This window comes from Pteropus alecto, unplaced genomic scaffold (genome assembly GCF_000325575.1).
Source record: "Pteropus alecto unplaced genomic scaffold, ASM32557v1 scaffold69, whole genome shotgun sequence".
Taxonomy (NCBI): Eukaryota; Metazoa; Chordata; class Mammalia; order Chiroptera; family Pteropodidae; genus Pteropus; species Pteropus alecto.
In genome coordinates this window covers 8732542-8758939 of record NW_006494610.1, presented here as the reverse complement: position 1 = coordinate 8758939, position 26398 = coordinate 8732542, and the positions used below count along the sequence as shown (strand labels likewise).

General features: G+C 31.5%; 1 protein-coding gene across 2 annotated transcripts in view; it reads right to left on the bottom strand.

Moving 5' to 3' along the window:
- Positions 1-648: 648 nt before the first annotated feature.
- Positions 649-26398, bottom strand: part of SEMA3C (semaphorin 3C) — a 158920-nt gene continuing 133170 nt past the window's right edge. The window contains exons 13-18 of one of the 2 annotated variants that reach the window (XM_025042185.1): positions 25628-25716; positions 22608-22649; positions 19271-19428; positions 9379-9455; positions 7157-7287; positions 649-3504 (exon numbers count right to left, since the gene is read on the bottom strand). In XM_025042185.1, the coding sequence (XP_024897953.1) occupies positions 3091-3504; positions 7157-7287; positions 9379-9455; positions 19271-19428; positions 22608-22649; positions 25628-25716 (911 nt within the window). In that variant the 3' untranslated portion in view covers positions 649-3090. The remainder of the gene's footprint in view (positions 3505-7156; positions 7288-9378; positions 9456-19270; positions 19429-22607; positions 22650-25627; positions 25717-26398) is intronic. The other variant, XM_015599821.1, reaches the window with a different exon arrangement.

Below are 26398 nucleotides of genomic sequence, written 5' to 3'. Positions count from 1 at the left end.
CTCTCCAGCCTAGATCATTGGCATTTAATTTGATGAAGAACATAATGGAAAGATTTCTTCCAGTTCTAGCAATATGTCACTTTCTAAATAAAGAAAATATTAAGACATTTATTGGATACTTAATATATAATATGTCTGTCTTAACACTTTACCAGGATGAACTTGGGCAGAGAAGTAAGGCAGAAAGAGAGTTGATAACTTTCCCATAAGACAGTAGATTTAAATCCAGGCATTCTGGCTTTAAAGCCCAAGCATTTCTAAACTATACTTTTCTCCCCCATTGCAGACACAAGTCTGAATAACTGTCTACAGATGCGAGTGGAGGTACAAAGCCTCTCACAGAGAAAACAAATGAAATTTTCTCACAGATGTATAAAGTATCATGGAAATACACATAGAAACTGATAACATCGAGTGCTTCTGGTAAGGACTTAGTTAGGACTTAGACAAAGGAAAGATAGTGGTACAAGGAGAGTTTTTCATGTATATCCTTCTGGAAGTTTTGAATTTTGAAGTATCTAGATGCAATATTTTCACAAAATGGAAAAATAAATAAAATTTAGAAAAAAGGTTATGAGAGTCAGTAGATTCTATCATGTTGACAAACAATTATAAACCTGACATTAAAAAGGAAAGTTAAAGACATACTTGGGGAATTAGGTATGTTTTATTTTGCCAGGAAAATGCTTTATTCAACATCCAATTAAATATTAATGTACTAACTACATTTATTTTATTTTCTTACACACAGTGAACATTCACCGTAATGACAGTTTCATCATGCTAAAATCTATTCGCAAATCTACACTTTGAAAAAAAGTGCTTTTCTAGGAAATGTTTTGTACAATATAAATGGAAAACATAAGTCATCAAACTGTTAAATGAAATAAAATAAAACCAGTCAACCACGAACATTCAGTATATGTTAACAATATTTTTGAGAAAGAAAATATTCTTTACATTTGGAAATTCTGTTTGAGAAGCATTTCTATAATTTTAAAAGAAAAGTAATAAAATACAATTTGCTAATGTTCAAAGTAAAAGGTATTAAACAGCCAAATAATATTACAAAACTAAACACCTTTATTTTATATCAGTTTGAATTTATATGAAGCAAGGGGTTCTGTGTAGCTTCCACTATTCTCTGACTAAAACACTTGTACTTTCAACTCAGTATGTAGAATAGATGGGCCATAAACAGAGAAGATGGTTTTGGTTTTACATACAATTCTATTTGTGCATGTAGAGGAGAAATTAAGAGGTTTAATAACACCCCTTAAGCAGGCAAACTATTTGTATAATAAATTAGAGATTGCTTTAGAAATACACACATTTGTAACAATACCTTTTAATCAATAGTTTTTTTTTTTTAAAAAAAAAGGAACACTATGTTGTGTTTGAAGTGCTATTTTTACCCCATTGAAGCCTCCTCTTAAAATATCATAATTTATCTTCACTTAAATAATTAATCATATTCTTAGATTCTAATCAATGACTGCAAATTCATTTTGACACCGACTTTTAGTTTTAAAGCTTTATACTGCAGTGCTTATAAAGGTGATATATCTACCTTGATTACATTCTTCATGGATTGTTAACTCCAAATAAAACTTTTCTATTAAATTTTCATTGGTACATGATGCAATTTCTGTTTGCTCCTGGAAACATAAAAATACCATTAATGTTAAATAAAATGAAAAAGCAAAAGTTGTGTTTTTAAAAGAAATGTAAAAATATGAAGAAATTTTTTATGTTTCTTTTCATCTAATTGTTATTTGGAGTACAAAATACAATATTAAATTATTTTAACAAAATGATCCAAACATACAATTAGAAGATAATTACTTTATTTATCACAAAACTTACCACATTTGCATTTACATACCAGTGAACATAATGTACCAACATTCTTTGAAAAGGATGTCTATTTTTGTTCAAACTAGATTCTTTTTTTTTTCCCACAAAATGAACACCTCTCCAGCACACATAAAAGATCATTAAAAATGAATTGGTGACTTAAAAATCAACATGATATCTGAAGTTGGTAAACAAAAAAAAAAATGTGTTAACCATCAAAATTAATTATTAAAGCTAAAAACTAGTCACATTTTTTATGTTTCTGTTAATAAAACTGTATGTTCTACTTTGTTGTTTTTTTTTTCATTTTGATGGTTTCACCCCCTCATATAAAATTTTGACATTCCAATTTTTTTTCTTATATTGTTTAATTTGCCACAAAGACTGAAAAATTAGAACAAACACAATAATCGATTAAACAGCATAAGATTATATTCTCTGAGTCTAGAATAACTTAAATAACTTCCAAAAAAAGAAAGTGCTTCTGTTTGGAAGATGATAGCATAAGAATATAAACTTAAATGCTTCACTGACATAACTCCAGTCAAAGGTATTTATAGTGAGGGTCATTCATTTTATCTTCCTGAAACGAAGGAATAAAGATCAATGACAGATACCAGCAACTGACAATTTTTACAAACTTAAAAGTAACTAATAACATACTTCACTGGAAGCATATAAACACTTCATTTTCTCTTTATGAATCACTTAAGTTTTATACAGTTTTTAGTGCCCTCTTCCTTGTCTTTTTTCTATTCTACATTTCTTGACAGCTACTTTGTCACATGCATTTATACAACTTTTACTATGTAAAAGTTGTAAAGTTAGAATTTGTTTTCATATATAAAATCAGTGACAATTAGAAATCTAAACCCTTAAAGCAAAGAAGAAAGATCACAGGGTTATGGCCCTTGTTCAATTAAGGGACGTAAAAATTCTAGTTTTATAGCTGCTATATTGATTTTGAAGAAAAGGTAAATAAAGATATAAATAAAATCTGGGTTAATTTAAATATTTATGTGCACCATGAGGACCATGACATGTCTAGTGCTAGTCAATATCATACAAGAAAATGCATGCTCAATTCAGTTCATGTAACATTCGCTTTAGGAGTATGTAACCACTTTTCTCAGGAAATTTTCTATGGGTAAAGAACAAGATTCTTTGTTCAAAATTTGATCATTGAAGAGAGACCATTTGCTACTGGAAGCATAAGACCCATGTAAGGAAATATTATGACTCTGGCAACTGATTCCTCCTGTTTCTGCTTTTTCGGCTGTTGATGAGGGCCTTTAACTTGCCATAGTCCCCTCTCATCTTCTGGGATTCTTCTCCCTGTTGATGTTGCTGCCGAGTGTCTTTGCAGTACTGGTTAATCATCTGCATTTCTGAGTGGCTGAATGCTCCCATGATGTCCTTTGGATGGAAGGGTAAAGCCCTCACAGAGCTAGCCCAGGTCCATGGGGACCATTTGTCTGTTACAACAGCCACCATTTCAGAATCTAAAACTTTAAAGTTGATCTTGGCTATGGTCTGCTTGAAGCTGTTTTCTGTTGCAATGCAGTGATACAGTCCTTGGTCAGAATCTTGAATGGAACGGATCAGGAGTCCTTGTGAAGTGGCTATGATTCTTTCACTCAGCTTAACCTAAAAGAGAGACATCAAAGTTCTGAAAACCCAACTCTGTATCTTCTAAAAAGATATGGCCAACATATACAGATATGGCCAACATATTCCATGCAAAATCATGGAATACTAATTAACTTCCTTCTTAGCGATCATAAATTTTTAGACAGTTTCACTGGCTTCTGTTGCACAGGATATCTTGTCTCAGGGGTACTGGATCTCTTAAAGAGAGGGTGAAGTTATCATCCATATTGCCAAAAAGAGCTTAAAGTGCATTCCCTTCAGATAGAAGTAATTTCTACACAGATAAACTCAGAATTTTGGTTATTTTTGGAAGGTGACTCATGGTCAACATATATGGGAAATGAAATTCCATATAATTTAAAATATCTATTTCATCCTGGAATTCTTGCCTTTTATTATAACAAAAATACTCACTTATTAGTAAAAACATGAAGCCACAATTAAAAAGTTGAATTTTACTTTTTTTCAATTAACAAATGAATATTCTTCTAATTTAAAATTATATAAGCAGAGGCAGAGTTTTGGACATTATTAAGGGCTTTTTTTCCAATTGTCTCACACTAAGGAATCATTAAATATAATCTGGAACATCATTGTCTTGTAAGTCTAAGTGGTTTTATTTTCCAAAGAAAGCTAATGAAAAGCTATGAGGTTAATATTTAATTACTTTACAGGTTTATATTGAAAAAAAATACCAAACATATAATTCGCTGGGTATCAGATAAATACTGAAATACATCTTCCTTACAGTTCCAGTTACATTATTATCAATGAATAGATTAAAAATCTAAGTAGTAAAAATTTTCTTGACATGTATACTCTGGAATGCTCTTTCACTGAGGAAAAAAGAAACTGACCCAAATTAATATAAAGAAATGCATGTGAAATGTTTTTCTAAATGGTAATTTCTGTGTAAATGTATATTTTATTATTAGTAGAATCCAAATCAAAGATAGGTTCTTTTAGATAAAAATTAACTCACACAAAAGCACAAAGAGGAAAAGTAAAGTATTGAAATACAGATAACAGAACAGAACTAGAAAAGAGAGAGCAGGAGGAAGTAAAGACTAAAATACATAAAGCAAAATTTTGATGTTAATGTAATTTTTTAAGTTTAAATATATCTCAGAAATAGTTTAAATAATGTAGAACTACAACATAAATGAAAGAAAAGAAAGCCTTTCCTATTTGTGCCAAATTGGGGAAAATTTTGGAAGTCAATTTGATAATATTCATATAACATGCATATAAATATATATATAATATTTTATGCAGAACTTTTATTTCCAAGAATTGTATAGAATATATACTCTCACAAGTATGCATATTTTCATTTGCATCATGTTTTTGATAAGAACAAAAACAGAAAAAAGAACTAACCATTCAATAGCTTTAAAAAATTCAAGGTATATTTATTTGATGGAATACTATGCATCAGAAAAAATGAAATAGCTTCAGATGTACTGATATTGAAGTGTGTGTGTGTGTGTGTGTGTGTGTGTGTGTGTGCGCGCGCATATGTGGGGGTACAGGAAAATTATAGAGAATATTTGGAGTAATATATAATGATCAAATATATAATTTTGGTAGCCTTATACTCTGAGAAGTCAGAATAAGTATTAAAGCACTTTATGCTATTTTGTATGAATTCTTTGCATTTTTTCCATGAGTTTTACCATTTGTTAAAGTTCAGTATTTATACATCATTAACATGGGAAATAAGTGTGTTTGCCTAAATACTAAGGAAGAATGAGGACGAATTTAATAAACTATTAATACCGTATTCAACTAAGTTAAGAATGAGGGAATTGTGCTCAGCTTAAATTTGGGATGGAATAGATTTTTATAATTATATTAGTTAATTTTTCATAATGTTAAATTATAGCATTCTTATGTTTCTGAAATTGAAAAAAAATCAAGATAGTAATGTTTGAGTCTCCACATTCTTGAGCATTCTGAAATAGAACATTGAATTATCATAAAAGAGACTGAATTCATAACACATTTTATTTAAAATTGTATTAATTCCTGTGGCACGTAATCAAAAATGTGTATGTTAATTTACTTTAATTTTAAATCATAGAAATTATATTCACTTATTGCACTTTCTACCAAATAAAAGAAAAACATTTTATCCTTGTTAGATAATCCCTGTTTGAGTTTCAAATTTCCAGTTCACATACATACATACAGATGGGCTTTTTCAGGAAGGATGGTTTATGTCATGTTCTACCCTAAGAACTCCATTTCTGTATGATAATCGTCCTCACGCATTATGATCTCTACCCCAAGTTACTTTGCAATTATTATTACGATCCACAACTATTCAAAGGAATTTAAAATTAATTTGACTGTAGAAATTTCAAGACTTCTTTGATTACAGATTTTGTAGCAAAGAAAATAGATATCAAATACAAAATTTTTGTTAATGAAAAAACTTTTAAAATTTAGTAGCATAGAATCCTGGGACAAGAAGGGGTCTTGAAGTCCATCTAGCTCATATTTTCTCCAGATAGTTAAACCCCTTCTTATGTAAATGGTTGTCAGCCTATATTTTAATATTCCAGTGACAAGGGACATGCAATTTCCTAAACAGTTTATAACATCTTTGGATAGGCGGGCCTGACTGTTAGAAAGTATTTTCTCATATGGAGCCGATATCTATTTCAGTAACTTTGATGCAGTTGTCTATAGTCTCTAGCTTGGGATATATGATTCTACATAGCCCTAATTAATTTAATACGTAGCACCAAAACTGCCTAAAACAGAATACATGTAAATGAAGAAGGCTCCATTTTCTCCTTCGCTCCATCAGACCTTTTAATGTATTGCTAACAGCATTACATTTTAGAATCCTCTAAGTCTATATACATATAATATATATATACACACATATGTAATATATAATATACATGTATGTCACACACACAGATATTTACATACAGATATCTGGTAAACAAGTATCAGGATACTGTGACATCAATATTATAGAATTCATTATTTATAATATTTCACCCTAAGCCATTTTACAACGTTTACCTTTTAAAACAACTCTTTCCAATTAGAGAAAGGTAAATGTAAGTGTCCTTTTATTTGAAAATCTAGTATTTTTTCCATACCACTAAATAAAGGCAATGGTCCCATAACAATTTCATATATTACCTAAACAAAACCTGAGAGTTATAAATAATAAAGCAATGGAAACAGATTACCACACAGGAAATATGCTCTTTTCCATAAAGGTTATAGTTTAGTGTAATTTCTTGCTGAGGAAAATTGAGCTTTTTTTTTAAAGCACTTTTTATCCTATGAATCACACAAAGGTGCCGTTGTGTGAGAACTTGGTTTCTGGATTTATACACATCTTGTTTCTTTTACAAATGTTTCCTCACATCAATACCCCCATTTGAGTGCCCAAGCTCTTGTTTCAATCACCATGTTACAGAGGTGAGCAGGCGGAGAGGATTTCTAATTAATCCATCAACTCTACAGACAAAGGATTTTACAGAGGGTGGCACTTGTCATCCCAAAGACATAAAAGGATGTTCATATGCCTTTCCTTTTCCTTTGATCTGAACCTCACTGAGGGATGGTGATTTAATGCTCTTTCTAAAGCCCTGATTGATTGCTGCTGTGCTGCGTTACTCACCTCTTTCCTTCTGTCTTTGTCTTTCTGTAACAACCACTTGATAGATGCTTGAGGAGACTTAGGGGCACACTCAAGGAAAGTGGTGTTATTTTTTACTCCATACTGAACAATTTCAGCTGCATTTCTATATGCTGAAAGGAGAGAGAGAGACAATGGAATTTAGAACATATACTCCTATATGAATGTTTATTTCTCTATAAAATTGTGATCATTATGGCAGTCCCCAAAAGGCAGTCTTAATCATTTAACAAGCAACAGTAATAGGAATGGACTTAATATCATTTTGGACATTCAATTATTACAATATCCTTGTGAATTAGGTTTCTTCGGCTTTTCACAGTTGAAAAAAATGAGTCTGTGAGTTATGAGGAAACATATATTTGCTAAAGAGTTAATAAGTTCCAGGCAATGAAGCCAGGTCCATCCTACCCCTAAAGTCGGTACTCAATGTAGTATAAATAAATTCAGAAATATTTGGAAAAGGCAGAAAGCAAGATGTAGCCACAGTGGGATGTAGTGGTTGAGAGCACAAGCTTTGGAATCAGAGGCACCTGAGGTAAAATCCTGACTTCACCACTACTGGCTGAATATCCTTAGACACATTATTTGATCTTTCTGTGTTTCAATTTTACTTGGTTTTAAAACCTAGACTATTATATTTTCATATAGGTTCCTTATTGAAATTCTTAAATTAGGACAAGCATTTTATATAATCATGTGGTAGCTTAAATATGGACAGAATACTCATTTATAAAGTGGGAATAGAAATAGACCCTACTTTAGTACAGTTTCTTGAGAATTAAGTGAGAAAATCCACAAAAAAAATCATTTAGCTCAGTTCTGACACAAAATCAACATTTATGTTTGTTCATCATTACCTTCATTGCCAATATTCCTACTACTATGACTACTATGACTATTCATGAGAAATGACACAAAGATTTATAAAATAGTAGAGAAAAGGTAACCTGGATGTATTCTCTCAATTAGATGTATGAAAATTAAGCAAAATGTGTTTTAATTTTCTCCTTCTAGTTGCTGTAGTTAGTAATAAGAATGGCATTCTTTACTACACACACACACACGCACGCACGCACGCACGCACGCACACACAAAATACCCAGACTCAAAAAGATTAGCAGTAGAAGTCTCAGTGTTATTTGTTAACAACAGTACATCTATAGCACCTTGGCTAGGAGGGAGTTCTGCCCGGAGATACTTCTGTTGGGGGGGTTGAGGTGGGATGAGATTAGTGGGGAAAGTATAATAATATGATATCTCCATGTCAGGATAGAAAGAATGGGGCTAGATTAATTGTAAGACATAAGGCAGAATTGTCAAAAGTATATGGAATGGTTATAAATTGTTAAATAAAGACGCTCTAGTACATGTATTTTTGGAGCAGAATTATTCACAATAGCCAAAAGGTGGAAGCAACTCAAGTGTCCAGCAATGGATAAATGAATAAAAAATATGTGTGTGTACACACACACACACACACACACACACAGAGGAATATTTTTCTGCCTTAAGCAGGAAAGAAATTCTCACATGTTACAACATGAATGAATACCAAGGAAGACCTTATGCTAAGTGAAATAAGCCAGTTACAAAATGACAACTATTGTATGATTCCAGTTATAAAAGGTATTTAAAGTAGTCAAATTCATAGAGACAGAGAGTAGAATGGTGGCGGCCAGAAGTTGAGGAAGGGGTACAGGGTGTTGATGTTTAATGGTTGTGGAGTTTCACTTTGAAAGGGTGAAAAAGTTCTGGAGATGGATGGTAGTGCTGGTTACACAACAATGTGAAGGTTCTTAATACCACAGAACTGTAAGCTTTAAAAATGGTTAAAATAGTAAATTTTGTGTTATGTATATCTACCCAAATAAAAGACAAACAAGGTGCTATTCTTTTTGTTCTTCAGTGGTAAATTTAAAAAAGTACTTCTTTTCCTCAGAAAGAAAATAACAGCTAAGAAAATCTGTAATTGAAAGACCTATCAACTACATACCTAGGTATCTGTGTCCCCAGACTTTCGTTTTTCACAATTCTTAGTATACATACAAATAACATTCAATTTGTAATTACCATATATGAATATCAAGAATTTTATAGCAGTTCCTTCTTTAAAATGAAATATTTGAATATCTTATGAGGTTTCTCTTACTGAAATGTGATACAGAGCATTGCTACTCTGTACAAGCTTGACCACTGCTTACTTTTAATACCTTTTAGATTAAATCCTCTGCATTGAGTCAATGGATTTCCATGTCTCACATCTTGTCTTCGGCTCCTCCTATAAGTGCAGAAATATATAAAAGTGACTCAGAATTAACATTGTCAATTACACCACATTTAAAAGAGAACATTTTAAATTTCACAGCCTTTCGATTGCCTAAACTTCTATAAAGCAAAGAGGTCTGATATTTGATATTTCTTGTTCAATACACCAATGATAGGGTGAGTACTTACCCTGCTTTTGATCTAAGTTAATTCAGACTCTCCTCATCCACCACTTGTGATAGAATGGTTATAAACTTTCTATTATGTGCATTTATTAGGTAAATGTTAGATTCCAAATTAATAGTGTAAATTTTTACTGTAGAGACATTAATCTAAATTTTTGTAAGGAGATAACCCCCAAAGTATAAATTCATTAACATTTTTCATCTTACAAATTTGTTTCTTATATGAGCATATTTTTCTTTAAAAAGTCAATACTTTCTAACAGTTTTCAGATATGTTAAAATTTTTCCAAAACAAGTGATACAGAGATAGAATCTGTATATTTAATATAAAGTTAAGCAAAATCATTCATTTACTAAAATAATAATTTTACTTTAACTTTTATTTTGAAAAGTTTCAAGTTCATAGAAAAGTGGATATATGAATACAATGAACACTGATATATCTAGATTCATGAATTGCTGTATTTTGCCATATTTATTTTTTCTTGCATATACAAGTATGTCATGATAATGTTTTGCAGAACTGATGATTCGCACTTATATGCTTTAGCATGTGTCTTCTAAGAATAAGTAATTTTCCTACAATTATTATTATACTAAGGATATTAATATTTTTTCAATAACATCATATTATATGCATTTTATATTAAAATTTCCTTAGTTTTCGCCAACATATCCCTTATGGATTTTTAAAAATTTATTCAGGATCCAGTTAAGGTTCATTCATTGCATTTAGTTGTTACATATCACCAACTTAAGCATTTCAAAAATTTAGTTACATTCTTTATAAGTTAGTCATCATTTAAATAAAAGTTTTAAATTATTTATTTTCCTGCATCTTAGTGTTAGCTAAGTTTTAATTGTATTACATAGTGTAACAAATCAAAATAAAGCAACTGGCATTCTCTTAGAAATGAATCATGAACATTGCTATAAGAGACAAGGAAGGCAACTCTCTAAAAATTTTGTCTGCACAGCAGAAGGAACCATCAACAAGGCAAAGAGGCAACCATCCAAATGGGAGAATATATTTGCAATAGATGCCTTTGAAAGGGGCCTAATATCCAAAATATATAAAGTACTCATACAACTCAACAATAATAATTTAAAAAAAGCACAATCCAATTAAAAACTGGGCAGAGGACCTAACAGACACTTCATCTAAGAAGACATACAAATAACCAACAGACAGATGAAAAAATGCTCAGCTTCACTAGTCATTATGGAAATGTAAATCAAAACCACAATGAGATACCACCTCACACCCTTTAGAATGGCTATCATCAACAAGACAAATAATGACAAGTGTTGAAAGAGGTTGTGGGGAAAAAGAAACCCTCATACACTGCTGGTGGGACTGCAAATTGGTACAGCCACTATGGAAAACAGTATGGAGGTTCCTCAGGAAAAAACAAAACAAAACAACCTAAGACTAGAATTACTATACGACCCAGCAATCCTTCTTCTGGGTATTTATCTAAAAAACCTGAAAACATTTACTGCAAAGATATATGTACCCCAATATTCATAGCAGCATTATTCCTGGTGGCTGTGGCATGGAAGCAACCAAAGATGATTGGATAAATAAGATGTGGTACATATATAAATGGGACATTATTCAGCCATAAGAAAAGATGAAATACTGCCATTTATTACAACATGGATGGATCTTGAGATAATCATGCTAAGCAAAATGTCAGACAGAAAAAGTTGAAAGCCATATGATTTCATTCATATGTGGGATATAAAACTGAAAGCAACAAACAAATATGACAGAGACTCATGAGAGAAGTGGGGAAAGGAGGAGGTAAATAAGGATAAAAAGGGTCAAATTTTTGGTAAGAGAAAGAAATTTAACTTTGAGTGGTGAACTCACAATGCAATATACATATGACATATAGTTGAATTGTGCACTTGAAACTTATTTGATTTTATTAACCAATGTCACAGCAACAATTTTAATAAAAGAAATTTTGGGAGTATGCAGATAAATTAATTATTTGCTATTAATGCTGAGAAGTATATAAGACTGAGCATATCACATAATTGGGTTACTTATTAAGTCTCTCAATATTTTTACCCTTAAAGATAAATTAAAATATTCAGTAAGAAGAACAGAAATATTAAAATCTCACAGGAGTTATCAAATTTACAAAGCAAAATTAATCTCAAAGTCATTAATAATGAAAACATTCATTTTAATGTTACAGTAAATAGTTAACAGTTTATGTACTCATTGAGTATATACATATACTTATGAAAATATATGTATAAAATTTTGTCATTTAAATATGCTTTCTCTAAAAAGTCACATGATCCTTATTCAATTATATATTGACCACAAAAACTAGTGGAAATCACTCTTGTCTCAGAGAATGCGATTATTATTGTATTCTAGAAGAGCTCCTATATCACATTTTTACTGCATCGTATTTGTTATATATTTAAGTCACAGCATTATGTACTGTCAGCCAACTGTGAGTGTATATTACATGAACACCACATGAGAGTTATTATGGTTGAATTGGTTATTTTCGGCCATATTTCCTGTGATCAGCTCTACGTTATGGTTTACTCATGTATATGAACTCGTAAGCTGAGTAATCTGAATTTATAGTATCATATCGCTTTTAGACATTCAGGTACAGAAAACTATTGTTATGACTTGGCTTAAATGATATCAGCAAGGCAGTCATCTGAGCCTTTTGTAGTGTAGATTTCCTATAAGGCATTCATATAGCATTGCAAAAGTGTGCCGGTAGGCAGAGTATTATATTGCACGTAAGGCTTGGGATTTGGCTCAAGTTGCCAATGTTTTCCCCATTATAGTCTACTCCTTTGGATAAAAAATGAAATTATTTTTTTCTTGTATAGAAAACGTATATTTACTTGAAGACTGAACTGATTATCTTGTCTTAAAATAAAATTTCTAACTACATATCTGAATCCATTTAAATAAAAAGCATTTCAGTCTAAATTGTAATATTTGATACAAATGCCCAAATATTTAAGATATGTGAGGGTGTAGAGGGGAAAAAAAGGCTTATATTGATTACTATAAACTAACTTCTTTTAAAAAGGGGAAAACTACTGAGCCAATGATATATAACAACTTTATTATGTCAAGGTCTGGACTCCAGTGATTTCTATGTATAATTCTATTTCTCTGTTTCCATGCAAAGGATATGTTCTTTCATTCCTCTGAATTCTTCTATGTGATCTTTGTGTTCCAGAAAAACAGATAGCACAATTAGAATAAAACCAGGTAAGTTAACACTATTAAAGAAAATAAATGTGGAAAAAAATAGCATTTTTCATCATTATTATTTAATCTCTAAGGAAAATAAGTACTACATATTAGAATTTAGGAAATAGTTAATTCATTCAGCAAACATGTTTTGCATTCACTATAAGTATATGGCTTAACTAAATTTGTAAGTAATTTGGAGAATTTAAGTAGTATAGATATTTTTAATGAAAATTCCAATATGCAAACCAAAGATGAGTATAGGTAGGCCAAGGAATATCATATACATATTGCAGATTTTGACTCTGTGATAGAATTAAGACATTACTAGAGATCATCAAGATAGCTCTTTAGATGGTTACTACTTTCTCAACCCATGATATATGTTTTTTTCCTGTTTATACTTTTTATTGAGATATAACTAACATAAATGTTTCAAGTATACAACATAATTTTTCAATACATGTATATATTGCAAAATGATCTCCATGACAAGTTTAACATCTGTCACCATACATAATTGCAAATATTTTTTCTTGTGATTAGGACTTTTAAAATCTATTCTCTTAGCAACTTTCAAATACGCGATACAGTATTATTAACTGTATAAGGTCATCATACTGTGCATTTCATCCTTAATTATTTTATAACTGGAAGTCTGTATTTTTTGATTCACTTTCCCATTTCTCCCATCCTCCATCCCCCATTTCTAGCAACCATAAATCTGTTCTCTGTATTTATGAGCTTGGCTTATTGTTGTTGTTTTTAAAATTTCACATAAGTGAGTTATATGGTATTTGTCTTTCTCTGTCTGACTCAGTTCATTTAGCATAATGCCCTTAAGATCCATCTTTATTGTCACAAATTGCAAGATTTCACTCTTTTTTCATGGCAGAAGAGTATTCTATTGTGTATATATATATAGATTTTGTATTATATATATATATATTCAGTATATATATATATACTGAAAAAATGCTGCAATAAACATGAGGGTGCACATATCTTTTTGAATTAGTGTTTTTGTTTTCTTCAATTAAATACCCAAAAGTGAAATTGCTGTATCATATAGTAGTTTTATTTTTAATTTTTTGAGTACCCTTTATACTGTTTTCCGTAGTGCATGCACAAATTTATATTCCCACCAACAGTGCACAAGGGTTCCTTTTTCTCTACATCCTCACCAATACTTATTTCTTGTCTTTTTGATAACAGTGATTCTAACAGGTATGAGGTAATATCTCATTGTGGTTTTGATTTACATTTCTCTGATGCTTAGTGATTGATGTTGAGCATTTTTTCATGTACGTGTTGGCTATCTGTATGTCTTTGAAAAAAATGTCTATTCAGATCTTCTGCTCATAATTTAATTGGATTGTTTGTTTTTTTTTTGCTATTGACTTGTATAAGTTCTTTACATATTTGGATATTAACCTCTTATCAGACATATGATTTGCAAATATTTTCTCCCATTCAGTAGGTTGTCTTTTCATTTTGTTGACAATTTTATTTGCTGTGCAGAAGTAATTTTAGTTTGATGTAGCACCAATAGTTTATTTTTGCTCTTGTTGCCTTTTGCTTTTGGAGTGAAATCCAAAAACTCATCACCAAGACCAATGTCTTCTTATTCTATGTTTTCTTCTAGAGTTTCGTGGTTTCAGTCCTTACATTCGAAGTCTTTAGCCATTTTCCAGTTAATTTTTGTGTATGGCATAAGATAGTGGTCCAGCTTCATTCTCTGCATGTGGCTGTCCAGTTTTTCCAGTACCATTTATTGAAGAAACTATCTTTTCCTCATCATATTTTCTGGCTCCTTTGTCATAAATTAATTCACCATATAAGCATGGGTTTATTTCTAGGTTCTCTATTCTGTTCCATTGATCTATGTGTCTGTTTTTCTTTTTTCAATTACAGTTACATTCATATTATGTTAGTTTCAGGTGTATAGCACAATAGTTGGACATTTATATAACTTACAAAGTGATCCCCCTGAGAAGTCTAGTATCCACCTGACACTACACTTAGTCATTGCATTATTGGTTATATTCCCTATGCTGTACTTTACATCTCCATGACTGTTTTGTAACTGCCAATTTGTACTTCTTAATCTCCATTTTTTTTCACCCAGCCCCCCAACCCTCTTCCCATCTAGCAACCATCAGTTTGTTCTCTGTATGAGTTTACTTCTGTCTTGCTTGTTCATTTATTTTGTTTTTTAGATTCTACACATAAGTGAAATCATATGGTATTTGTCTTTCTCTATCCAACCTATTTCACTTAGCTCAATAGCCTTTAGGTCCATCCATGTTGTAAGACTTCATTCATTTTATGGCCAAGAAATATTCCATTGCATATATGTACCACATATTCTTTATCCATTTATCTTATAATTGAAGCATTTAATCCATTTACATTTAAAGTAATTATTGATAGGTATGTAGTTATTGCCATTTTATTAACTGTTTTCTGATTGTTTTGTAGTTCTTTGTTCCTTTCTTTCTCTCTTGCTCTCTTCTCTCATATGTTAATGACTTTCTGTAGTGTGTTTGAATTCCTTTCTTTTTATTTTTTGTATATCTCTTGTAGATTTTTGGTTTTGGTTACCATGTGCTTCATATATTCCAATTTATGTTTATAACGTTCTATTTTAAGTCGATGGTCACTTAGGCTTAAATACATTCTATAGTCACTACTATTTTTACTCACCTCCTTCATGTTTTTGTTTTTGTCAGTTTTTACTTTTGTGTGTATGTTTGTATGTATCCCTTAATTTATTGTTGTAATTACGCATGATATTCCTACTTTTACCTTTTAATCTTTGTACTAATTTTAGTATTAGTTGACCCACTGCTTTTATTATGTGCTTCTCTTTGTCTATGTCTTTTATATGAATAATATACTGTTTTGATTAATATAGCTTTGTAATATAGTTTGAAATTAGGAATTGTGATATCTCCAGCTTTGTTCTTCTTTCTCTAGATTGCTTTGGCTATTCAGGGTCTTTTTTGTTTTCATACAAATATTAGGATTATTTGTTCTATTTCTGTGAAAAATGCCAGTGGAATTTTGATAGGGATTGCATCGAAACAGTAGATTGCTTTAGGTAGTATGGATATATTAACAATATTAATTTTCTAATCCATGAGTATAGAATATATTTTCTTTTATTTGTGTCATCTTCAATTTCTTTTATCATTGTCTTATAGTTTTCAGTGTACAGGTCTTTCACCTCTTTGATTAAATTTAGTCCCAAGTATTTCACTTTTTGAAGCAATTGTAATGGAATTGTTTTCTTAATTTGTCTTTCTGATAGTTCATTAGTAGTGTGTAAAAATGTAATGGATTTTTGCATATTTTTTTTAATTTCCCCCCTATAACAGCCCCCCGCCACACACACACATACACTTCCACCCCTGGTTGTCATCTTCCTTTAAGAACTGGATCTCTGAAGGCTGGGTGTCTCCTCCCACATGCTCATGGCACACACTTGGGGCCTGGCTCACCCAGGGTATGGACTGTGGCTCCACTGGGGCTCAAACCCAGGACCTTCTGTGTGTAAAGCAGATGTGCTAACCACTATTCAATGGAACCACCTCACATACTGTTTTTGTATCTTCCAACTTTACTAAATTCATTTATTACTTCTAACAGCAAACTCAAATACATGGGTTAATACTAGGCACAGTATTGTAACATTAAAAAATTGCAAGATAACTTCAGTTCTTTATTTACTGTAAGAACATGATTAAGATCCTGACATTAGGATGACAATGTGGAATCTATGTTTATATATATATTGAAAGGATAACTTGGGTTGTAATAGGTGGGACAATATGAGAACAAATGAGTCAATTCATACTCAAATGAGTTGACTCATGTTTCAAAAGAAACTTGTAAATGTAAAAAATATCTCAAATATGCAATGATAGCCTACATATATAGTATGGAATTTTACTTGAGATATATTCCTTGTTTGTTAATAAAAATGCTTGTTGGCCAAAGCCTTAGTCTGGGAGTTTTATAGAGAAAGGATGCTAATCTCCAATTCTTTCACAGTATAGAAGAGACTGGTATGCAATAGGACTATGGTAAGATTCACTTTCTGGTCCCCACATCACTGTCTTAGAAAGTGTAGTGCTTTAGCTTCCTTCAGCACTAAATTTGTTTAATAGACAAAAGATTAGATTCCAGGTTTTAGAGATGTCAGCTTTTAGAATTCTTTACCAAGAAAAGAAACATTGCCTTACAAATGGTTGTGATGATAAATTTTGAAGATCACTGCTATCATAATTGGGAGTGAAAAACAAATGTTAAAAATAGAAACAGTGGCCACAAAAATTATTTTTAATTTGAGATTATATTTGGAATTTGTTTTCATCACACTTTGTGTCCAATGTTAGACCTCCAGCCTGGTGCAGAAAGAAGATCTCAAAGTAATGAGGTCCAGAAATTTTATGTAGAAATTATTAGAAGCCACAGACCTCCTGAGTAAATCTTATACTGACACGTAGGAACATGGGTCTTTGAACATAGATACTAAAGATTCGGTTTAAAAACTGGGAGTTATCTTTATAGCTCATGATTTTAAATACAAAAGACTTTCAAATTATCCAGCCCAGGCCATTCTTCTCTACTCTAGATTCATCTCTCTACCTACTCAATATCTCCACTTGAGTATCTCTAGGGCACCATTAAGGTATCTTTCTCCACCAAAAATCTACTTCTTCCACAGTCTTCTCTTTCTCATTAAATGCCATCTATATATTTCCAATGCTCAGTTCTGAAAACTTGGTTCAATTTTGAGGCCTCCATTTCTCTAACATCCTACATGTAACATATCAGTAGATTTTGTGAGCTCTATTCAGAATCAGACAACTTTTGCCACCTCCACCTCTATCATCCCTGTGCAAGCCATCATTATATCCCACTTGGATCACTACAATAGCCTAATTGTCCTGTAGCTTCTATCTCTTCTTCCTTATCCTCTCCCTACCCCAATCCCAGTCAAACCTAACCGGATGATCTTATTAAACCAAAGTCAAATAATATCACTAACATATTCAAAAACTCTTAATAGTTTTCCATTTCACTTCAGCTTTAAGGATTTCTGGTCCCTCTCTTTGGAATGCTATTCTTTCAAATAATGCCATAGTGCCATTCCTCTTCACATTCAAGTCCTTGTTCAAACATCACATCCACAGTAAGGCCTTCCCAGCCCACCCATTTAACATTGCAAACCCCTGCTTTCTATATCCCTTATCTCCCTTCTTTACTCTTTTTAAATTCATAGACCTTTTCATTTTTTGATATACTAGAGGGTTTCCTTATTTATTTGTTTATTGTCTCTCTTCCCCCCTCCAGAATTTATTATCCCTCATGGCAGAAATTTTTGTTTTTTTTGTTGTTGCTGTTTTTCATGTTATATGCCTAGGTCTAGAACACTGCCTGGTAAATAATTGTCTCACGATACAAATTTGTCAAACTAATAGATAAAAATATCAAAATAATCTTGACATGCAGAAGTACAAGCATTGTTTTAAACTGTCAATGCCCTTAGAGGCCTATACCTATAACAGAGAATAAAGTTTCTATAAAACATCATCACCTCTATGATTGTACTTGAAAGATCATTAGTGCTCATGGTTGGTCTTATTTGCTTTCTCCTGCTGACAGTAATTTTTATAGGTTTTGGCCTTGTTGCCTATCATGATCCATATCAAGGTACGACTGAAAATATTTGTTACCCTGGCTGACACTAAATTCTTTATATTCTTTGTTCGACAGCCAATTTCATTACTGGTGATCCCTTCTAACTTTGTGCAAGTTGGTTCAGAGTTACCTGCCCAAATTTTTGGATAAAAAACACTGCCCAAGAATGTCTTACTCTCTTAATCCAAATAGCAATCATGCACTCACCATCCTAAAGGGTAACAAATCAAGGTTTTGAAGGCAATTCATGGTACCCATCTTGGAGCAATGCTCCTGTTTCCTAAACTAGCATAAGCATTTGATTACAGAAGAATTAAGTGGTGCAGGAAAACCCTAGAAAAGTAAGATTTAAGGATAAACTCAGTGAAACATATAAAATAGCAAAGATAATAATTAAATAATCTGAAAAAAAAGATAGATGTTACTTGAAATATTTGATGGTTCACACGTGGGGATCGTATTACAGAGGTGCTTTAAAAGGAGGAAGGAATTTTTCCAAAGTACTGTCCTCTAACACATCTCAAGTTATAAAGCAGTCATTTTTTTTTTTTTTCATTCAAAGACTGAATAAATGTGGTGCTAAACGAAGCTGCTGCTTTTAGTGTTGTTTCCAAAGAATACCACAATAGAGCTGATTGTAAAGATGTGGAGTACTGCTTAATTGTCTGGTGAATGTTTAGTACTCACCGCTTCCCAGTTGGGTAGAACCTAGAGCAAGTCTGGCCATCCCAGGCACAGTAAGGGTCCCTGGCCAGGCAGCAGTCAGCACAGGCTGTTCCATAGATGTGGCAGCGATGCAGAGACACTTGGGAAACCCCTTCATTGGAGCTCACATACAACTGTTGCTGTTAGAAGAATGATGATGATTTATTTCAGATGTGGAAGTTAAAAGAGGACTTTCGGCAGGAACACATTATAATATATGCCCACAAGCCCTTGAATTCATTTTGAAATAGACTAAAAATGAGAAGTAAAGTCCAGAAGGATATAAAGCCAAAATAAATAAAATTTTCCTATGTTAATATGCCTATAACATTACCACTTTCCTGTTTAAAAAAATAAAAAGCTCAGAGCACCATATAGAATGGTTCTGTGTTTTAGACATTGGGATTCATTGTTCTCAGATTTGAGCTAATACATTACAGATTTAAATTATGATGTTTGCTTTTTTCTTTGAATGTTGTCTCTTAGCAAAGCACAAGGCAGCTTTTTTACTTATAAATCTGGCAACCCATTACCTTGTAAATTTGAAAAAGTCAAGTCTGAAATAAAAGGCATTTTTAAATTTAAAAGAAAAAAATAGTAAATATTAGAGAAGATAAAAAAAATTCTCATGCCTTTAAAAGTAATATATTACTCATTAGAGAAATTTTAAAATTATTTAAGAGAATATTGGTATTTATATTTAGACATGTCTTAAACTTTCTGTATGATCCAGACATCTTCAGCATCCTAAGTTATAAATAAAAATTTAAACCTCCTTCATTTGCAGGGTGCCAAAAGTTTCTTTTGATACTGCTCCAGTTCCTTTAGCTGTGCATAAAACGGTTCTCAGGAGAGGAAGGGATAAACTTCTCACTGACACTTCATATTTTACAAAAGACTGATATTATACCATTGAATTAGCAAAGAATCTCTAAGCTGGAACTTGAATTATATGTATGTGAACGTTGTGGGCATACATATACATCTATACATATTCATGTTATATACATCGTATTTAAAGTTAAATCAGTGGGGGCATCTGGTCCAGTAGGCTCTGGAGGCAAACTTCTGGGATTCAAACCCTGCCTCAACCACAAATTTGCCATGTAACTTTTCTGAATCTCAGTTTTGTCTTTTGGTAAAATTGGGGTAATAGAGTACTTACCCTACAGAGTTTTTGTAAGAGCTAAATGTATAGACTAACTCGATATAAAATGCTTAGAGTAGCTTCTGGCTTCTAAGTGCTCAATGAATGTTAAATAGTAGTAGTAAACTATTGATTAATTATTAATTTGTAATTTTTTTAATTCTGATTAGTCATTTGAGTTACATTCCACTCTATGTTTAATGTAAAATAATTATTTTATAAAGATCAATTAGTTTTTCAGAAATTGGACTGAAAAATATTGATCCCCATTTGAGATATTAAAACCATGAAAAAACAACTGCATGTTTTGACAATAATCATTTCTCTAAGAACATTTGAAATAAGTGTTTATTGAGTACATTAGTAAATAATACAATGAATGCATTGGCTTTATTAAATATTTTGGGGAAACTGGTTTATTTGAGGAAGGATACAGGTGGTTTCTTTTTTTATTAATCCAACTATCTTCTGCTATATGGAATGCAACAATAAATTGGAGAATAAAGAAGCATAAAATGGACACAGTAGTTTGAGCACTAGGGAAGGTAATAAATTCATGGTATTTAAGTAAATATAAAATATCATTGGCAATGTGTAGCTCTTTCACACTGTAAAAATAATACAGCATGCAGTTGTGCGAATGAATTCCCCCTAAATCAAGTAATTACTTGATCTAATTGATTTAATGAAACATTTTTAATTATCTATAATATACGATGTTGAAAACAGACTTAATACTCAGTTTTGACTGAGTGTGTGTGTCATTTATTGCAATTTAATGGGATGGATCGTGAACTACAGGTTCACCAGTTGAATTACAAGTTGAAATCTAATTGTATACTAAACTACTATTCCGCACAAACGGCTTTGTGTCCATTTTGAATTTTGCTCTAATACTTTCCATTAAACTACTGTAAACAAAGGGCTTCCCTGCTGACTTCAAAGGCAATTCTGCCTTGGGATCAGCTCCCTAGGATACTGGGGAAAATGACAAATGGCTTCTTGTTACTTGGGAAAATGTTTGTTATGCGCCATACAAACATTTTTACAGATGAGATCTTTAGCTCTGTTGTACCCTATTTATTTTTCTTCATAAAATTTAGTCAAGTGAAAAAGAGTACAAGACTGACTGTGGAATACTTCTTCATCTGTAACAGACCAAATATGGTGAAGAACATTAAAGTTATGTCATCAGTTGTGCTAACACATAAAATTTTTATTCTTTGTTCCAAGAAAAATAAGTCTTAGTCTCTTACAAACAACAGTCACCAAGGACCTACTTTATTTTAGGCAACTTATATAAATTAATTTGTTTGTGAGAAAAGCATTACCTTGCAGAGGCAGAAATTTAGCTCTATCAAGTTCAATGATTTGTTCGTAATTTATGATTAGGTTGGAATTCACGTGTCAGCCCTACTCTGAAGCCTATTCCATTTTTAACTACACTACTCTGGCCCTTAGAATTTTTGTTCTGGGGCCCTTTTGAGGGCGAGAGAGGTGCATGTTTTGTACATGTGGAAATTACAACTAGGCTTTTCCTTTCTGTGATCATTGTGTATTTGCATGGGCAGGCACAAATGAGAAGATTTAACGTTTCTGATAATCATACTCTAACTTTTCTTCCCCAAATCCCAAAACTTAATACGGCTTAGATTTGAGACATTCAGATTTTTTTAATGATATGTATAACCCTAAAAAAATAGCTTTTCCTTAGAAATAAGCATAAAAGAATGCATTGCACATTTTGAACATATGATAGCAGCAGGAACTCAAAAGGGGATTGATTACTCATTCTAAGCCCCTGAGAATGATTGTGATGTTATAGTAGCCCAAACACACTAAGTTCTTCCTTCAGAAAGATTATTTTTATTTTGGTTGGCTTCAAACACTGTAATATTTGATAATATAGGCTATATAAAATGTTGGAATATCTTGCTGCATATATGTATTTTCTGCTCTGAAGAACTTTTATATAAAAATAAACCCATTCTGTCTCCACTAATAGCTAATAAATTCTACGTCAAAAACTGAAGGTGATTTTGTGGTATACTGTAAACAGTATTAATTATTTTGCTAATACTAAAGTAAAATTTTCAGAAATTATAAAATACATATTTTTATAGTCATAAAATTTTTTACATGCAAAGAAAATAAAAATGGGGTTGATTTTACCTTTTTGGATGAAATTTTCATTGTTGTTATAGGAGCATGATTCTGAAAGATTAGAAATCATTATGTTAGTTGCTCAAATAATCATTAAAAGGATTTTCATTCAAAAAAATTTCTCTTTTCTGTTAAAACTCAAGAAACCATCATTTCTCTCTATATGCACATATACTTTCAAAGTTTAGCAAAACTTGTTTATAAAGTACATTTTTTTTTCTGTTGGGAGTAAAGATGGATATGTGACACAAATATATGCTTAAAATTTAAAAAAGTAGCAATTATAACACATCTATTAATATATTTACTAGAAAAAAATGAAAATTTGAAAGAATTGAAAAAAGTATATTTTAGAATATTGAAGCCAATGAATAACTCAGGATTGAATCTGGGCATTTGAGTGGGGAGCTGTGGAATGGTATACCATCTTATTCCACAACACAGCACTCTGCATAAGACTCTATTATTCACCTGCCAAATGCTGCTTTGGAAAGATGTATTAGCCTGAACCATACTTATTAATTCTTTTTACTGCAAACAAAAAAATAGTTTTAGGGGTCCTCTTTTGATAAATGTGAATTAGTGAAAGAACCTAAGTGCTTTCTGAAATAGTAGTCCATTTTGAAAGTCACTCTATTTATAACTTTACGTCTTAAACATTATTAGTTACTTTTAAAGATGAAAAATTAGACTCATGATAAACTGATAAAGATCTGTGAAATTTTATTTGAATAACTCAAGTGGGAGCAACCTCTCAAAATCAAGTGTACCCACAGTTATTTCACTTTCTGGAGTGGTCTGTTCTTACATTTAAAAGAGAAAATGGTCATATCTCTAAATATTCTATCGCAACAAGTTTTGATCATTGCTTAGAAATACACACACATACAAAAAGTATTACAACTTATACCCATGTAGGCAACTTCTAATAATTGTACCTCCAATTAAAGTTAAGTTTAGAGGAGCTGGACATATTTTCAAAAAATATTCTGAACAAAGGATTAAAAGAAGAGTTTGTAGATCTGCACTCTATAAAAAACAAAGTGTCTGGTTTTTAAAAGTTACATTGGGTTTTCTGCAGTCTATCAGTGTGACACTTAGGTAAGAAATTTTTTCAGTTTAAATGCATTATTTCTTCACGTGCTCATCACAGTATATCATACACACCCAATTATTTTTACCACACCTCAGAAAATGTGACACAAACACCATGCTGAAGACAGTAACTGTGTTTGGTAACTGTATCTCTCAATTTAGCCATATCAATCACTGGCACACGCATCCGTAAGAAAGCTCAAACTTTAGTCTCTCTCTTGGGCTGATGTCTGACACATGCATTTTGACTGACTCTATTTTTCCACTGAAAGTTTATTCTTCGTGATGATAACACCAGCATAACTCAAATAACAGACCATAAGTAGTTAGCACATGATCAGAATAAATCACATTTCTTTAAGACCTTTCCATAACATGTATGCTTGAGCTTGTGTCAAACTCACTTAATTAACATTTCCTGATTACCAAAAACAGATATTTCAGAATTAAAAATGAAGTGCTGCGATATGATATTTTTGCTATCTTCAAGAGAAGTCCCGAATAAGGTACTTTATATTATTTTGGCTGGCCAAGTTGTCTCTATTGAATTGAATGGGAAAAAAATATTTTATATATAATGCGATTCTGGTTAACCTAGTGAAACAATAAATTTCTTTATAAAGCAAGGCATAAAAAAGGCACTTGAATGCACCTGGTTAACATTTTCTGAGTACAATTTTAATGTACTAATCACAAAAAGTTTATGACAAAGTGAGTCTAGCATTAAAAATTATAAATTTAATAACATTGGGAAATTCATCACAGTTCCTCAGATTTTATATTTAATTTGATTCTTTAAAAAACATATTTCTTCACATTTAAAAGTTATTAGGAATTTATTAACATAATCTAACAGCATTGTATCTTGGTCACTTATATGCTTATAAAAATTCAATATTTTTGGTGACTGAGAATGTATATTAATAAGTCAATACATTCTCAGTCCACTGAACTAAGCAAAGCACCTATTTGGACTATCAATATCTGTTTTTGAGTACTGAAATGCTACTTTTACTCAGGTATAGGCTGACTCCTGTCTTTTAATGTCCAGCGTCCAATGTTTATTAATTGGTTTACTTGGAAATAGTTGTCTATAGTAGGATTTATTCCATGTCAAAGTTTATTTTTAATTCTAACAGCTCCTCTGTCTGTCCTTTACCTAACTTTTCAAATGCAGATAAGAGGGTCCACTTGAACTACAATCACCTACATCTTAAGGAGAAAAAAAGGCGTAAGACCCCACAAATCTGCTCTTTAGGCTGACAGATACATAAAGAATAGGCACTCTGCCCTGAGCAGGTTAAGATCTTACAGGACTGAATTTCCCCGTGTACCTTGTTTTGTTGTGTTTTGTTTTTGTTTTGTTTTTTTCTTTTTTAATGCCAAATTCAAGGACAGAGAGAAAAATACAATAAAATCTCAAGTTCAGAGAGAACATTAAGTTTTGAGTGATACAGAAACATTTGTTTTAGTTAGAGTGACATTTGAATTGAAAACAATAAAATAAGAGACATCAAAGTAGTTTTTCTTCAAATTCTTGGATTAAAAAATGTGAGAAAGTTTATCTAACAATAATGTGAAAATATTTGGGTTTCAGTGGCTTGTGAAGCAAATGATAAAAGGCCTTTCATGGCAAATCTTCTAGACCTTGACCACAAGAACTCATTTTTTAAAAATAATGATGACCAAAATTTTTAAAATTGTGATGATAGCTGGAAAAACTCATCCTTTTATGTTAAGATAGCTTGAAATGAATAACAATACTTCAGAAAATATTTGTTATATATTTCTCATTTTATCTGGTGTTTCTTACTCTCAAAAATTTATAACATTCATTTATTTGATCTTTTATCAAGTATATTTTTCCTTCGAAGTGACTATAAGATTAGAGTTCCATTCATCATGCATGTTCTGAGACTAACAGACGTTCAAACCTTAAAAACTTCCAACTCCTCCAGAATGAGCTCACCACTGGCAGAGCTGTTAGTAGGAAGAACAACCACCTTCTGCACAGTACCCCGATCTAAATCAGAGAAAGAAACAATAAGATGCTACAATACTTTTTTTTTAAAGGAAAGACACAGACATAAGATTATTGACTTAGAATTTAAAATATTTGTGTAATTAGTTATCAAAAAGATATTGTATATATTGAGCTATTACCATTTGCAAAACTGATTTTATTCCAAATCTCATGTTTAAATTGAGATTAGGTATAATTCAAAAGAAATGAATATAAATTCTTATATTCTGTACATATTTGGTATAGTCATGACTATGAGAGAAGAATATCTAAATTTCCTATGAAGTCAGAAATTCTGTTTCTGAACCAGGTGTGTATTCTTAAAATAGTAGTAGATAACCTTAAGTTTGGCCCTTAAGAATATTATTTAGTCCTCCAAACCACTTTAAAGACATTGCCATAGCTTTGTTAACATCGACACATAATGACTTGATCATCTGACAGAAAAGATTACTATAAATAAATTTTTATAATAATATTATAAATAACTAGTAATAGAAACTCACGTTTGTAGTTGTGAGAGAATTTAGACATTGTAAAATATTTCAACTCGCAACTCAAAATAATTTTCAAAGGAGAAACATAACTGTGGTTTTATCTCAGATGTAGATACCTATTCATAAAATAATTCCACTGTTTTCATACTTTTCTTTATCACTTGGAAATGTTCTTTTAGATGTTT